The sequence below is a fragment of the Calidris pugnax genome, unplaced genomic scaffold, assembly GCF_001431845.1.
Source record: "Calidris pugnax isolate Ruff unplaced genomic scaffold, ASM143184v1 scaffold8, whole genome shotgun sequence".
Taxonomy (NCBI): Eukaryota; Metazoa; Chordata; class Aves; order Charadriiformes; family Scolopacidae; genus Calidris; species Calidris pugnax.
In genome coordinates this window covers 13,784,293-13,801,353 of record NW_015090830.1, presented here as the reverse complement: position 1 = coordinate 13,801,353, position 17,061 = coordinate 13,784,293, and the positions used below count along the sequence as shown (strand labels likewise).

Sequence of the window (17,061 nt, the reverse complement as noted above, 5' to 3'; positions counted from 1 at the left end):
TGCTGATCCTACTTACAGCATATAAGCAATGACTCCTACACTCCACATATCTGTAGGAAAGGAGACAAACTCATAATTCACAACTTCAGGAGCAAGAAATTCTGGAGTCCCAAAGTTAACTCGAAGTTTTTCTCTGGGTTGGTATCTAGGAAATGGAAACATTAACAGAGGACATCAATTACAGCTCTAATTACAGTTGCATCGTAAGTTTTCTAGCGCTTGGAGGGATTTCAGAAGCACACAGGGAATTCAGTAGGAAAATAAGGACAAGCAGAGGTACAAAGTAAAAATAAATGTACTCATATATAGAGTGAAAAATGTTTGCAAGCTTTATATTGTACTTGAGGGCAAAACTCAACTGCTACACAAAGGAAGATATTCAGGTTTCAAGGACTCCTCAGAGCAGCTGTTATCATCCTTTTGGGACTTCTCCATATCATAGGCATGGAATTTTTAACCAGTAAATCCTTCACTGAGGTTATGGTACCTAATTAAACTAGAAAGTGATATAGCATGGGATATATTGTAACAGCCTTGATGGTCTCTTACACTCGCTTTTGAAGAATCTCATAACATCGGAGACAAGAGACCAGACCAGATGCACCACTGATTTTGTCCATTTTAGCTGTTCCAAGATACTTATGTGCTTGCTTAGTCACAATCAGCCCTCTTTCAACCCAGGACCTGAAAAAAGTCTTCAGAATAAATCTTTTTTACTCAGCTCCAAATATTCTTATTAAAAGATATTCCTGATTAAAAGAGACACATTAAATTTGTCCTAAGAACAGTAGGAGACCATTATGTATCAAATATGTCACTGTAGAGATGTAATACTTTTTTTTTCATTGTTTCTTAATTCATTTATGATCAGCAAGAACACATGCACATACCTTCTTGCCAATCCAAAATCAATAATTTTTATTTGATTTGCTTCTCGGTTCACACACAGGATATTCTCAGGCTGCCAAGAGAAACCAAAAAACACTTCAATGAGAAACAAGTATGAAAAACTGGGCTTTTAGTAAACTGTAGGGAGAAAAACACTAAAAACACAGCACATATCTCATAAGCACCTTTTGCTTTTCTCCTTGGTCAGATTTCTCTGCATGGGTACCCCTCCTGATCTCACATAACAGTTGGGGTCATGTGTTCTGTGCCTTGCAACTGCTTTTTCTTCTCCTTGGCTTTTCAATTTGACACAAGGCAGCAGTTGAGATAAAGAACTCATTAGAGGGAGTGGGACAGAGAATGCAGACTTCCAAAGAGGGGTTTCCGGATCCTGGCACTGTGATTTTACAGACCTTTATAAACTGACACTGATTTTTTTTTTTTTTTTTTTTACAAAAAAAATAAATAAATTTATTGGGCTTTGAAGTTTATCTTACAGCTTTTCGTTTCTGAGTTCATGAATGTTCTGGCAGTAACTGTCTGATTGAACACTGATATATTAAGCTAGACACATCAACTTTATGCTTTTCTCAGATATTTTATCAAAAGGTAGGATTCCCAGGTTAAATCCCTCTGGATTTTCATAGGGCCAAATGCTGTTCTTCACTTCCCTGGCAGGAATCCATTAACTTCCTAGAATTACTCCAAATTCATAGAGAAGGGACTGAGAATAGAATTTGGCCAATTATCTTTGAAATGTAAATACCTAAAATAGAGTCTCGTATTCACTGCCAGCAGTTTTATAGCTACTCTGTCTCGTTGCTCATTGAGTCCTCTTTGAAACAAACCAGCCCTCAACACTTAAAACATTAGTTAACCTTTGTCACCATTACTAATTCATTTTACATGTAGGACTTTTAAACACCACTGGACTTTTAAACACTGTATGTCCGTAGTTTCTGAGGTCCTGGACGATTACAGTCAGGATGATTTTCTTTCAATGTCAAGCTTTCTTCCCCAAACTCATCTGTTACTGACAGCAATCTATGAACAAGCAAAATAGAAGGGAGAGCCATGGCTGGCAAGCACATGAAAAGAGGTCTCTGGGAAGAATTCTTGGATTGTATATGTATCTTTTTGTCAGTAGTTTGACCTCATGTTAAAACTGTGCCATATCCAAGAATATAATTAATGTGTCCCAAAGAACCATGTGAACTGCTTCTTGACAGGTTTCTAGGTAACTGGATGTTTATAAAGAAAGTGAAAAGTGAGTCTGGTCATTAATTAGCAACTGAAGCAGGTCCGAACAAGCATCTGCTCATTTGCTTAACCACTACAATAATAACAACATCAAAGATATATTATATTAACTCAGTTATTACAAGCCAAAACCAGCAGCCATAAAAAAAATCTCACCAAAGAGAAAACCATCTTGTGCGCTTTTTGTTACTTTTTGCTTTGTTGCAACGCTCAGGGATCACTAAAAGCTTTATAGCCAATCATAAAACTAAAGACATCATCCCATTTTATTCCTGCACTAAACAGAGGTAAGAAACAAGTCTATTAATTATTTTATTCCTGCACTAAACAGAGGTAAGAAACAAGCCTATTAAGTGATAAAAACTTGAGGTAAGGGAGAAAGAGCCAGCTCAAATATTCAGTCTAATGAAAAATGCCTTTACAGCAAATGTTTTCCAAGGGGCAACACTTAACCATCAGCAGTCAACCAGAGTAAGAACGTGCAATTAGTAGTTGCTTTTAAAAACAAGTGAGGGGACTTTTTGTTTATATAGTTCAATAATTCAGATAACTGAGCAAGTACACAGCAGAGAATACATTACCCTTCCCTGGCCTTTCAGCTGCATGAGCAGCTATTACCTAACCCAACACAGACATACTGTATTTGTTACATCAGCCACTGACTATTTTTCTTTCATTTTAGCAAGTACATTTTAATGTATTTTCCCTTAAGATGGCTATCTGTTGAGACCTTTTCATGACCATGACAGTGTAGCGTAGTCATCAGAAAGACGTGCAGGGTTTCCACTGATCCTGAGTGACCCTTAAATTTAGTTCCACTCACTCATGCCTTGGTTTCTGCATAGTAAAAAATGGGGATAACTACTACCCCATGTCTGATGCATAAAACAGAAATCTTGTCCACCTGAATTAAATAATATTTGCACAATATCCTGAGATCAAAACTGAAAATAGCAAAATATTCATAGTCAGCTGCTGGCTTTCTGTAAAATCAGTCTGTGGAAAATTCAAGTGCTATGAGGCTTGATGACATATGACCACAATTCTCATCTAATTTACTTACCCCCATAGTAATTTAACTGCTCTCAATGTGGTTAAAGTAAATACACATTGGTCTAAGGAAAGCAGAATAAGGTTCTTTCTTGTTTCTGCTATGGGAATCTGCTAAGCTATAAGGCCTACCATTAAGAAAAAGAATTTCCACAACTGTCATTGCACAAAACATACATCTCAATTCTCTACCTTGAGATCCAAATGAAGAATGTACATTTGGTGCATGTACTGAATTCCCTCGCAGATATGTTTTATGAACAAGATAGTATCCATCTCTGTCAAATTGTAGTTTTCATCAATAATTCGGTCAAATAACTCTCCTCCTTCCACACTGATAAGAGAAAGACAACCAAGTAATGACCAAGTCCAAATCCAATCCCATGCAGTTAGAGTAATACAGAATTTATACTATTGACTATTTTAATCATGCACAGTTAAGTTCAGTAAGGTGGGTCTACACTATGAGCTTGCACTCTGATCCGCTTTCCAAAAACTAGGTTCTGATGCATATTGGCATAAACTTCTTCAAGTTCTGAGAGTCCGGTCTCCATTGCTAAGTACACAAGTCTTGAAATTTGAACTTTAATGCTGTCTTGAGTCATCATTTTGCACAAGTGAAATTAACAAAGTCACATGGAAAATCAAGACAACATGCTGGAGAATCTGCACTTGAATCTGTGGTCTCCTCCCTCAGAGTTTGAGGGACATGATCCAAAATTTCAATTTTAAACTGTCTATAGTCAACAAAAATGACTTCCTAATTTCTCATCAGATTTCAGAATGCCTCCAGTTTACCTATTCATAGCTACACAGACATTTGCCTTTTGTGATATGCTAATGATGTAAGCCAAATTAAGAGGATTTGCTGAGAAATGTCCAGAATAGCCAAACTCATGTAACTTTGAACCTTTTGCCATACCTTTCAATGTTTTAGTTACACCCTTCTTGGCTTCCTTAAGACAACATCTGTTTAACTTGACTTTAAGGCAGCTATTTTGTGCCTAATTATCCTGATAAAACAGTATTAAAAAAAACAGGTTTATCCATTCAGGCACCCAGTATAAGGATTAGGCACAACGCCTATAGTTGACTCCTCTTTGGTGTAAAATGTCTTCTCATTTGCCTCATAGAACTGGAGATATTCTGGGAGGTCTGTTTCTTAGCTGACACATATTAAAATTTGAAATTAGAGAGAAGATATATAACACAGCTCTATCTTCAAGCGGAGCAGTGGCTTTACAATAACAGAAATGCGGCACATCACTGGAAAAAAATGCATAAATGGCTGCATGGGAAAACTTTCCTCTTAAATTCCATTTTATTTTGTTCCTGAGAACATCTTTCAGATGTCCTTTCCACCTGTAATAACTCTATTTCTAATTTCAGAAGAAAGTAAGAAGGAAATGGACAATTCCAGCAATAGTGGTAAAGACAGAGAAAGAAAAGAACACACTTACTATTCCATAACTAGGACAATGTCATTTTTTGATTCAAAGGCATCATATAGCTGGATAAGGTTCACATGATTCAGCTGGTTCATGACATTGATTTCATTCTTCACTTCATCCTGTAAAGATTTGTATTGTTTCAGAAGCCTTTTCTCTAAGAAAGTTACATGAAAAAGGACATAGTTTGAAACAGACATCTACATTATCTTCATGCTTTCACTCCTGGCAACCAAACCCAGGGTTTTCCTTTAATTGCTCCTGCAGCGGTAGAAGTGAAGGCTAAAGGAGCTACTACACTGAACTCAGAGCTCAAGTGGGGGACTACTTCAGTAATAAGCTATTTGGGGGGAAAAAGAAAGGGGAGGGCCCACAAGGACAAATGGTGGGTTCACAGGGATATAAAGAAAAGAGAGAAGCAGAATAGGACTTGGTTCAACCAGCTGCAGGTACAGAAAATCAAGCTGTGTAAGCAAAGTCCAGGAACAGTCCTCAAAGCCTCCCTTTGCAGTCAGGGGAAAGAACCTGGTGCCTCCATTCAGCCCAACTATTTCAGACATGCAGTTTAGGATGGGCTGAATCAATCTCTGGTGGTGCCATTCTCTCTCCATTGACTACAAGGGGATTCTTGGTCATCAGCTTGGCCACAGTTGCTATACTTTAGCAACCCCAGTTAGCAGAGATAAATCCCACCCTTGAATGCCGTTAGTGACACGGCTGTCGCACAAAGGAAGCTATGCATGGCTTTCCTGTGAAAGCAAGCCCCAGATGGCCATGAGGTTTGCAAAACGTGCCAGACTAATTCTTCTCATCTGTATTTGTGTTGCTATCAGAAGCCTACATCATGCCTGTTATCAGCATCCCTCAGTGACACCAAGTCCTTGCAGCAAAGGCTACAGTGTACTTAGGAGGGAACACACTATGTTACAGGACTAACAAATGTTTTTATTATTCAAGAAAATGTTAATATAATTAACAGCAGAGAAAAAAAAAAAAAAAAAGAAAGCTTAAGAAACACAAAGAGCTGAAAAGAAAGTTGGAAAAATTAAAAGCTTTTTTTTAAAAGAGAAAACCCAAAATGAGGACTTTGATGAGTTACTAGAAATTCTGGAGGAAAAGGAAAATAGAACTAGAGACAATGGTAATTCAGTAGGTCCTGTCAGTGTGATGGCTTGTGGGCCATTTGACAGTGGTCTGTTGTGTAGCTGGAGAACAAAAGACTGATATGACAATCTACCAACCTTCTGTTTAGGACCTTTCGCTTTTATAATTTTGGCCGCTAGCTTGAGACCTGTTGCTTTCTCTTCACATTTGTGCACTTGACCAAATCGTCCCCTAGGGAAAAAAAGGAGAAAAAAATAAATTCATCCAGAGGTACTGGTGTCAGCTCTGAATGTAAACTAGGTTAAAAACAAAAGAAATCATCCTCTCCCTAATGGGCTCTGCTTCAATTGCTCTATTGTTGCTATTTTGTTGTGTAGACTTGCTACTACTGATTTAGGCATTCCAAAATCACCCACTGTTCTAGCTGAAATTATCCCACTTTTGTATGGTTCACTGTACTCACCTTATAACATGTGATGACTAATCCTGGGGAAGTCAACATACTGTAAGGATAATAATTCACTTATATGCACTATCTGCCCCTCTCCATCTCATCATTCTCCTCCAAGGGAGAGTTGTGATTTCCTGATGAAACTAAGCCTTACCCAAGACCACGCTGCCATCAAAAATGACATCACCACTCTCTCCTAAACAATGTCAGCATGACAGATCACGTAACTACACGGCATGTCAGAATGGTTTGCTGATCTATCTGAAAACATGCATGTGTTTTCAGGGATGGGACCCACTGAGAGAAAGAAGGCTACAATGTGTCTCTATGTCCTGCTGGTTGCAATGTGAGGTAAAGTATTACAGCATCCCAGGAGCCCTCTCATAAAGCCTGAGGGCAGCTGGCTGACATAGAACAATACCAAATACAAGCCAAGTCTGCTGGTGCCAAACCTTTTGCCAAAATTCACTCACACAGTAAAATCTGCCTCCAGTTTTAATCCCTCTCTAAAGCACCGATAGAGCTTAGACTTTTGTGCCTTTGACTTTAGCGAGGCATGTTGCTTCCATTCACCTCCTCGGGTGCTTGGTTGTAAATTTGTGCCTTGCTTTCCACAATGATTGAGTTCACCTGACTTACCCTCCCAGGATTTCATTTTCGCTGACATTATAGTAACTGCTGATCCCCACCCTTTTGGCTGAGACAATCCGGTGATCAAAGGGTGCTGGTGGTGTAGGAGTGTCATCTAGAAAAGACAAAAAAAGACAGATAGCATATGAGTGGTCACATGCAGTGCTTGTCTATCTTTTATTTTAGTCATTCTTTTCCCCAGATAAGCTCATTTAAGAACTGAATACACCTACTCTAAGTTTTATAGATAGGCCTTTCTCTGTTATTTAAGAAGGGTGTTTTTCCAGGAGCTCTCCCTCAGGAAACAAGGTGTTGATGGGGAGCTACACTACTAGGACAAGGACTACTTTATTAAGTTAGCGTCTTCTGCACAACAGTAGCAAGAGGTAAGTTGAACACCAACAGACTAAACCAATGTAGCTTCATGCCCACAAAGGGCCTCAGCAATTTATTTGGAAGGAATTCAGCTTTTCCTCTTTTTTTGTTTTTTCTTCCCTCAGGGACTGTTAGTAGTTGAGTATGTACTGTAACTCTCCAGTGGTGTAGGAAGAGAGACAGAGCTCTCCTACAGGCCCAGATAAAAGAGGCTATTTCCCAGCTTTTGCTGTTCATAGTGAAGAATCCCCCTCTCTATTGATTGACACAACTTGCCATTCTCCACAGTGTGGTCATCACCTTTAAAGATCACATTTAGAGCTTGTGCACATGGAGTTTCAGCCTGGCAGGCAGCACCTGGGATTTCCACTATGGCTCAGGACCTGGTGTGGTAGGACACACGTAACTGTCACGTGCTGCTCTGAAGAATTTCTGTCCTTAGAAAAAGATGGCAGATAAAAGGCAAAGAGGGGCACAGAGAAGCGATGGCTTCCCAATATTACACTGCAGCAGCTATGGAGTTTCAGCACAAATTCTCTCATATTATTGTCCGGACCTCCACGTGCTGGACCATTCTGCTGTCCTGATGTCAAAATCCCGGCTGGAGACCAGCCCTGCATGTCTAATTTCTCTTTGGATTTTTTTTGCAGGGTGTTGTGACTTCAATTTCATACCCATGATGTTTTTCATTTGATTGATATTCCCGAGAGTGACCTTTGGCTGACCAAGGTGACAAATACTTCTTCAACTGGTTGGGAGGGCTAGAGTCCCAGCATTTCAACATGAGCTCTCTGGTTTGGAATGCCGGCTCCCTTTTGTGTGAGGCTTGTTGAGCAATTTAAAAACCGTTCATTAATCCAGTGAAAATGATTAAAAACACAAACAAAAAAAAACCCCATGACAGCATGTAGCTGGCAGGAACACTTTGGTCATTAATGTAGCAGTAGATTGTCATTCACAGTGAATGTCCATTTTTCCAGGACACCAGCTGTGTACCTAGATTTTTTTTTGACAGCGTTAATAACTTACATGGTCAGGAAGTTAGTTCATGGTCAAGGAATTGTGAAAAGCTGGGGCTTCTGGAAGTTTGCCACCTACTTGGGATTCTGCAGAGTTTGAATTGCATGGCCTTAAGTATGGGCCTTTGTGTGTTACCGAGACCCACAAATTGCCAAGAAAACCTCTACCCTAAAGGCAGAATTTGACTCTAACAACACAAACTCCAAGGGCCCCAGCATGTAGATGACAGAGGAAAATGTCTTTCTGAAAGCTCAGCTCCCAAATGTTACCAAGCTTTGGGCAAGGATGTATTCTTTTAAAGAGACCGGAGTACCTCTTTAAAACTACGCTGCAGTTTTAGTCTTCAAGATTTTCCCAGTGACAGACCTATTTTTCGTTTCCTGCACACCAGAGGGGATTTCTCCCTCTTCAAGAATGACCTCCCTTTACAGATCATACATGCTCCAAGAGAGAGACTCTAACCATATCATCCCCAACAATCTGCCAGAGCTCAGGACAGGTTATGGAGTTTAAAGTTTTAGTACACTACGTCCTGTTTCCTGCTACAAGAGCTTAGCACAAACATTTAAGAAATGTTTCCATTTCCCTCTCCCCTACATCCCAATCCCAAAGCAAATAAATTAATTTTAAGTCCTATGCATGCACACGCACACACATATATCTTCAAATCCTTCAGGTCATCCTCTCATGTGCCATCACACTATATACAGGGATGGATAGGCATGGAAATTCTCAAGCTGGAGGTCTAATATTAGAAATCTCTGCTTCACCCCAGTAAGCACCGCTTTAGAGTTTGGTGCTTCAGCACCATTTATCTGATTGTTGAACAGCATCAGCCAGACTTCCAGACAAAAATCTGTAAGTCTTTATTTTATAGGCTGCAGTTGTTCTCACTTCAGATTGTAATGGTAAGAATATGAGCAAGCTGGTTTTGCAGGCTACATCCAGAGCATTGCAGATTCTGTGTTAACATGTGTTCTCAGCACTTCCACAGGTCAAACAGTTTTGTCACACATGATATAATTTCTCCCACCACACTACACTTAGGAGTTTTAGCTCCTAAGGAGTTCTAGAAGGGAAAGAGGATAGTATTAGTGGAGGGGTTGTGGCAGAAGCAAATTAGTTGCAACGAATTTCTGCCAGAACAGAAGCCTCTAAGATGGAAGCAAACAAAACTGTGTTATTTCCATAAACTGGAATTAGGATGTGCCCATGAAGAACAGATTCCCATCAGAGCTACCATGCACACCTTTTCCCCCTACTAATTACAATCATGAAATCATTCTCTTCTACAGATGTCTCTCTCTGATCATTACTGTAATAACAGGGGAATCAAACGCTTTGCCTTTAGGGATACTTCCTGTAAGAGCTTTTTTTAGTTTTACAGATGCATCAGCACTTTCTGCATCTAGCTTGTCCTTTTTGTTGTTCATCTTTGATTAGGCCTTCATCATGCACTCGATGCTTACTGCTACCGCTATGCTCAAACAGGCAGGTCTGCTCAGTGATTGAACTATAATTTCCTGTACCTTTTTCGCAGCCTTTACACCTGTAAGGACAAAACATGGCATTAGAGCAGAGCACACTTAAAGCAGAGCAAATTTAGAAACATAGGTGAAAAATGCCTACACATATATTGCATTCAAATAACAGTAGGTTATTTTGCTTCATGATGTAAAATAAACTTTTAATATTCACTTTGAGAAATAAAAATGACCCCTAAGTTAATCATGACAGCAAAACGTTTCTCTGTTACTGAAATCCTTGCCTGAGTTCTTCTAAATTTAACATTTAGCTATCAGTCTCACCTTTAAAGTCACAGGAGAGCATTGGGATTTCACTCTACTCATATAGGTTCCTGAGGGCTTAAACTTGTTTATCTCTGAAGGGCTATATTTCAATGCAGCAAAGAAAGAATTACAGTAAACAAATTTATCAGTTTAATTGCCTGGACAGAGTTTCACAGTTTTATGTTATCACTTACATTATTATATTTTGCAGCAACTTAATTCCCAATTGTACATGGCCTAACCTAACCTTACTTTGCTCATGGGTTATATGATGCTGCAGTATATAAACATAACAATGGGAGAATTCTCCTCAGAGATGAAGAATCAGAATCATTGAATCATAGAGTGGTTTGGGTTGGAAGGGACCTTAAAGATCATTTTGTTCCAACCCCACTGCCATGGGCAGGGACACCACCCACTTTGAGATTGCTCAAAGTCTCATCCAGCCCATGGCCTTGAACACTTCCAGGGGAGGGCCATACACAACTTCTCTGGGCAATAGCCTAACATAATTTCCATGTTACTAAGCTCTTTCCCAAGCAAACAATCAAAGCACACTGCTAGTACCATGTATGGTAGATAGTTTGCCTGTCTTTTTAAGGGTATAATTTCAGTTTAGAGCTCAGATCAGAGAGATTAACCAGCCACTTGACTTGAAACTTGATCTACACATTTTTCTAAAGCATGAGTCTCTTAAGATCATGCAGCCTGAGCTTTAGACCTTACCTTCCCTCTGGTACATCTTGATCATGGCTTTGTCCTTCCTCATCTTCATTTTGGGAAGGAGCTGGTGGTTCCTCAACTTCTTTTTCACTCTTATCAGTATTTCCTTCCCCTTCATTCTCCCTCTCCTCTTGTCTTTCATCTCCAGACACCTGATGTTCCTCCTTCCTCTCCCCATCTCCCGGGGACTCACTCTCTATCTCCTGCCCAGTTATCCTTTGACAAGTAGCATCAACAGCATCCTCATCTTGCTGCTTTTCTGTAGTGAAGAATTTCTGAACAGAGCTTCTCCTGTCTTTGCAACAGCTTTCAAAAGCCAAAGTTTCTCCTTTCTCCTCTGGCCCTTCAGTATGAAATCTGGGAGGATCCATTTGAAGCAGAACAGAGCATTCTGTCTCGGCATTTTCCTTGTTGAGCTTGTCAACTTCTTCTTCCTGAGAGCAAGACTGGCTCTTCTGGATGGACCCCTCTGTAAGTAAACAGATTACCAAGTCAGTAATTCTCTGAAAGGCAGTAACAATATTAAAGTAGAGTTGCACACTGAGCATAACTTCTGTCGCTTTTTGAATGAGGCACTTGCTTTCCTCTCCCACTTTCAAGGTCAGTATAAACATCTCCAAAGCAAGAGCAGAATAATTCTTTAAAACTTCAATATCACGGGTCACAAACTCTTCCTTTCAGGCGCAGCACTGGAAAATGTTTTTCTCATATTTATTGTCAGCCAAGTCAAGGTTAATAAACTCCTATATAACCTTAATAACAAGGTTAATAAAAGCACAAAGCACTTTTTTTGAACAGTGTGCCACCATGTGCACAGGCATGTGATACGTAGGTTGATGCTGCTTGGAAAATTCTCACTTATGCTGATGAGCTGTAACCCAATCAACTTCACTGGAGCTGCTCAGGAGAGTAGTGGCTATTTCTATGCAGTTATACCCTTAGGAAATAGAAACTGATCAGAAAAAAAACCATTCTAACCTGTTGAATCTGGTGGCTTCTTCTGTTTTGTTCCCTTCTCATTCAAATGTAGCTTTTCCTTGATGAGCTGTGGAGAAGGCAATTGACGTATTAGTCAGTGTACACAGTGTTCATATTGTATTATTCCTCATGAAATTGCAGCCTGATTTTTCTTGGTAAAATGCAAGCACTCTGTGTTCTAACTCATGCTTTTCCTATGGTCCTTATTTTAATCACTACAAAGCTGATCAGATTGGTACCACTGTAAAGTAAGAGAAATTATCTCAGTTGTAACTGACATCAGTGTTGGCATAAGCAGGAAAGATCAGAATGAAGCCTTAGGGACTGAAAGAAAAAAAACATCCAGAAATTAGTTGTCGCACTGCACTAGCTTTTGCTGTTAAAAACTAGGCTAGTGAAACCAAAGCTAGAATATTTAATATTCTAGTAAACTGTTCAGTAACAGTCTTACTGACAGAGTTCAAAAAGTTTTTTGCTGTTAATCAACATCTGGTAACAGAATTTTTAATGATCCAATAAGTTATTACAGGCTGACCAAAACAGTTACCAGGAATCAGAACGTATAAACCATAATGTCAGCTTGGTAGCTTTCTTTTATCTACATTTTACAATGTTACAGTGACATCTAGAGGTGCTATATACCAAGCCAACTCCTCATAAAACCACTGCTATTACTGTGAGCTTTATGGCTATTTACTCATATTCCTATGGCGTTTGCTCAGTGTGCTTTTTCATTGGCCGCTCCTAGACTCGTAGTAGGACGGTAACCACAGTAAAACCATGGTGTCTGCTGTTACTTCGTTCTCCTTTTCCACCTGCCTTCCTCCTCCTCACAGTACTACAACACTGGCACTACCATTATTAGCAATAGATCCACAGCGTGTGAAAAGTGCAGATACCTCCAAATATTTTCCACAGAGACTATTTTTGGTCTTTGAGCTACCAGCTGAAGCAGTGTAATACATATTTCAATAAAATATACAGGGCCAGGCACTTAATTTTGAGCGCCTTAATCACACAAGCATTCCCACGGCTTATTCATATTGTATTCTGAGCATAAATCAATTCTATTGCTAAATATTTGCTCTGGTAAGCCCTCTACATTTTTTATGCCTTTTTTTTTTTTTTTAATTTCATCAGGCTATATAGAAAATAGGCATGAAATTAAAGCAATGTGTATCCACTATAAGCAGCGTTCAAACACAAGGAAAATCCATGAGAAACAAAAACAGTTGAGAAAAACAGGATGAAACTGCATGAAAGGATTTCAGCAGGACTTGTTCAGAATATCTTGATCTGCAAGGGACAAAGAAACTGTAATATGAGCATAAGAACTGACACTGACAACTTTTGGGGATGCAGTTGGTCCCAGGAAGTTGCAAACCACAAAATGAAAAAGCCCTAAATACAGGTAGTAAGTGCCCTTGAAATATACATGGGAGCCTTGTTCACACAGAACTTAAACATAAATGTCACGATTCCAGGCGAATCACAGAGCATCAACCAATGCTTATTCTGACTTTTTTTTTTCAATAGTGAAAAGCACTAAAAGAAGTAGGGAAAAGCTTCAGACTTATTCACTCTGCAACGTGACCGCAATTAGTAATGCAATCGGATTCCTGTAAGTATGTCAACCTCACCGTACTGCTGAGGACATCAGCTCTGATCAAATACAGTCAGCTGAGCAAATAAGCAGAGAAACGGCCTCCAAGCTCTTTGATGCATGGGGCCAGATTTCACTTCTGCATTCAGAATTAATTGCAGGCACACAGTGCTTCCTACAAAATATTGCTGTAGTTTGCAGGTGTGAAATACAGAAGCCAGCTTTTGAAAATCTGGTGGAACGCTGAACGATGCTAAATATCTGAAACTGCCAGAGTGTTACATAAATTACTACAATGTTTAGTCAAGCATCATTTCTGAGCTCTTACATTTTAGCAGCAGATGCGGAGCTCACACTAATTTAAATGAGAAAAAAAAAAGAACATGAAACATCTACTGGTATCCTTCAGAATCAATAAATGCAGCTATTTGCAATAAATACAGGGTCAGTAGTGCACCAGAATAAGAAATACAAATATAGACTAGTAGTGGACTATTTGTAGACATGTGAGTAGTCTATACACGAGCATCCCAGTTTTCTCTGTGTTTTGCTCTTTGTAGAAATTCATGACTTCAACTTGTCAAATCTTGACCTGGTGACGAAAATACAAACTTCTGTTCATTATTTCTTCCCTGTAAAGGGTGGGATTGTGACAGGTTCTGTGGAGCTGACAGAAGTCACCACACCCCTCCTGGCCAGATGCTCCCCAGGGGTGGCACCAAGACCTCCCTGTAGTTTGTTGGGGGTATGTGCCCACACAATGTCCAACCACAGTCAGCCGAGCCAGCTCCAAAAGCCCACAGACTGTGAGCACCCAAGGCCATCACGCTTCTCTGAAAATCTCATCTGAAAGGTGTGGTGGTTTGTTAATCCCACTCAAGGACTCTTCATAACACTCCTCTTCCTTCAGTCTGTTAGCAGCGCTTTCTTAAGGGTCTTTTGAACTCGATCCCTAATGGGATTTTATTTATTTATTATTCTTCCTGAACTTTGGTGACATGTAACTTTTTCCAGTCTGTAATTTCTAAATTATAGGAATCAGTATTTCTTAGTAGAAATTATGTCTCCACCTTATCTTTCCCCTTTCTTTAAGGCCCTGAATACACACAATAAGGTTAATGGCACTACAGTCATTTTCCCGACTCATACCAGCCAAAAGCTTTCAATTAAGTTTTCATCTTAATTCCACAAAAGGTTAAATATAAAAGGTTGCATCGTGACCCTGCAAAATATACCAAAGCAAAAAGGCATGTACCTACACAAGTTGATATTGTGTCTTCAAAAATACATACAATACATTTTCCAGACTTAAACGTATTCTTTCGTACAGAGTATTGCTAGACCCTAAGTAACAGAGACAGAATAAAAGCCCACATGATGATAAAAGAATAATAGGAGATACTCCAGAGGCTAAAACTTGAGTTTAAATCAATGGAAAAAACCACACTTTCAGAAATTCTTTAAAATTTCTTTAGAAACCTGCAGAAATTAAGCAATAATACATATAAATATATTTTAACAGAAATTTCAAGTGCAGCAAGAAATTAATGTTTTTTTATAGACATCTGACTCCTTTTTAATGAGCTGTACTTAGTTAAATTCCTTCTTTATACTGCAGCAGTCCTACCCTTGGAATGTTTTCTTAGCTAACTTTCAAATTCTTTTTATTCACCTAATAAAACTCTTTGATTTTTTTTTTCCTACTGCAAAAATTTTGTAAATGAATGGCCTCATGAAGCAGCCCCAACCTTTTAGTTAAAGGTCCTTTATCACCCCATCACATTTCATTTGATGTCAAGACACTATTCTCAACTTCAATCAGCAGATACCAGGACACAAAACTTTGAATATGCCTAAATCATATTTCTTGCTCGGTGTCTCTTTCTCATGTTCTTAAGATACTTTGCAGAGCTTTACTATGGCAAGATATGCTGGTTTTGTGTAAGACCTGATCACCATTCATTTTCAACATGATTAAGTCCCTTGGGCTTTGTGATGAATTCTTTTCACTTACAGCCAGAGATCAGCCATAGGCTTTGCCACCTGAGCAACATACTGTGGACGCTCCCAGTGTCTCCACATTGATACACAGGAGAATGCATCACATACAACAAAGAACTTGGGGCAACAGCATGCGTGGTGATGCCTCCTGTGCTATCCCCCAAAGCTGGAGTCCATCCCCTCCTTCCCTTTTGTGTAACTTTTCAATACACACCTTTTTTTTCTGCCAGCAACGTAAAACAGTCGGTGAATGTATTTCTCATACAAACTTGTAAACGATATAAAATATACAAATGGGAATTCTGCTTTAACTGACAGGTATACATCTGCTTCTGTGCCATTATTTTTCGCTACACTACGCAAACTGTTGGCACCTTCACCCAAATATTTTGACTCTTCAATGATCTTCATAGAGCTCCTTGAACTAGATAAAAAAAAAAACATTCTTCTATATACACTAAACTCGAGTCACAAGTACCTTTTAACAATAACCATGAGAATCGTGATTCCCCCACTAGAAAATACAATTCTATGTGACGCGCTGCCTTGAAAATACACTGGTAATGAGGTAACAACCTCTGCATGAAGACACAGAAAAAATACTGAGAAATCCCTTGGAATAACATCAGCCTAGGTGAGAAGCTGAAGATCAGTGAAGCCAAAGCCTTGTCCATTCCCCACTTCAGTTTTCTGACTCTCCACCCACTGCACTAGAGAAGCAGTGACTGGCCTGTTTCAAATGGATGCTTCCTCCTGCCAGGCTGTTCTTATTAAAACAGGGAGTCCTACCGTGAAGAGCAGAAGAGGCTTTCATGCAACCTGGCTCCTGACAGAACCCATGGCCTTGAGCATTCCATCTGCTATGGTGAAGACACAGCATATTTGCTTTGAGGTCTAGTCACCGTCACTTAACAGAGTCATCATCAGGCTTAAGAGCAGCTTTGAGGTAGATTTTTTTTAACTCCAATTTGATTAGTATAATTTTAATGTCTCTGGAATACATGGAGGCCTGTAATAATGACCAGCAAATCTAAAGCAACAAATCCACCTCCTACGACCGGAGCATTGAGCATTACCTGGCTTTGACACACTCTATCTGGGAAATCAAATCAACCTGTTACTATTGCTTTTGGGTTTCTCACCTGAACATATCAGGGGCAATGTCAGCACAACCACCGGAGACTCTGAGTATCTGTCCTACCAACATATCGGACAGCCCCACATCTACCCTTTCCTCAGAGCTGTAGAGAGAGAAAAGCTCCAACAACAGTGCCCAAGGCAGGATCCTACCCAGGGAACATCGTAGAGCAGGCAGCAACTTCAGAGGCTAAATGAAAGCAAAATTAGCTTTCATTTCATTCAACAGCATTCTGAATTGGAAGGACATGAAACACCTCCTATGGCTGTCAGTAAGGGAGAAAAAGGGGCAAAACAAGATGAAAATATCTTTTCTGGAGAAAACATACTGGTTTTATAGACAAAGTCAGAGAGAGAATTATAACTCTAATATATTATAGCTCAATCAAAAACTGGAATACCTCTGCTAAGAACATATTTAGGTAAAGGCACCAGTCCTGAGTGGAAAAGCACCTGCAAGTATAACAGCAGATGAAGACACTGACCAGCTGCTGATAAGCAGCAGACAAGCCATCTGCTGAGATTCTGCAGAAAGCCTCTGCCCTCAAAACCACCAAGGACAGCAGAGAAAACCTTGTAAACAGATCGGGGGGGGGGGGGGGG

At 39.6% G+C, this 17,061-nt stretch overlaps 1 protein-coding gene across 1 annotated transcript in view; it reads right to left on the bottom strand.

The window, feature by feature from the left end:
* Positions 1–17,061, bottom strand: part of MYLK4 (myosin light chain kinase family member 4) — a 28,751-nt gene that overhangs the window by 6,276 nt on the left and 5,414 nt on the right. The window contains exons 2-10 of the mRNA XM_014940829.1: positions 11,718–11,784; positions 10,743–11,208; positions 9,756–9,775; positions 6,841–6,946; positions 5,888–5,981; positions 4,659–4,768; positions 3,391–3,532; positions 891–961; positions 17–145 (exon numbers count right to left, since the gene is read on the bottom strand). Coding sequence (XP_014796315.1) covers positions 17–145; positions 891–961; positions 3,391–3,532; positions 4,659–4,768; positions 5,888–5,981; positions 6,841–6,946; positions 9,756–9,775; positions 10,743–11,208; positions 11,718–11,784 — 1,205 coding nt within the window. The remainder of the gene's footprint in view (positions 1–16; positions 146–890; positions 962–3,390; positions 3,533–4,658; positions 4,769–5,887; positions 5,982–6,840; positions 6,947–9,755; positions 9,776–10,742; positions 11,209–11,717; positions 11,785–17,061) is intronic.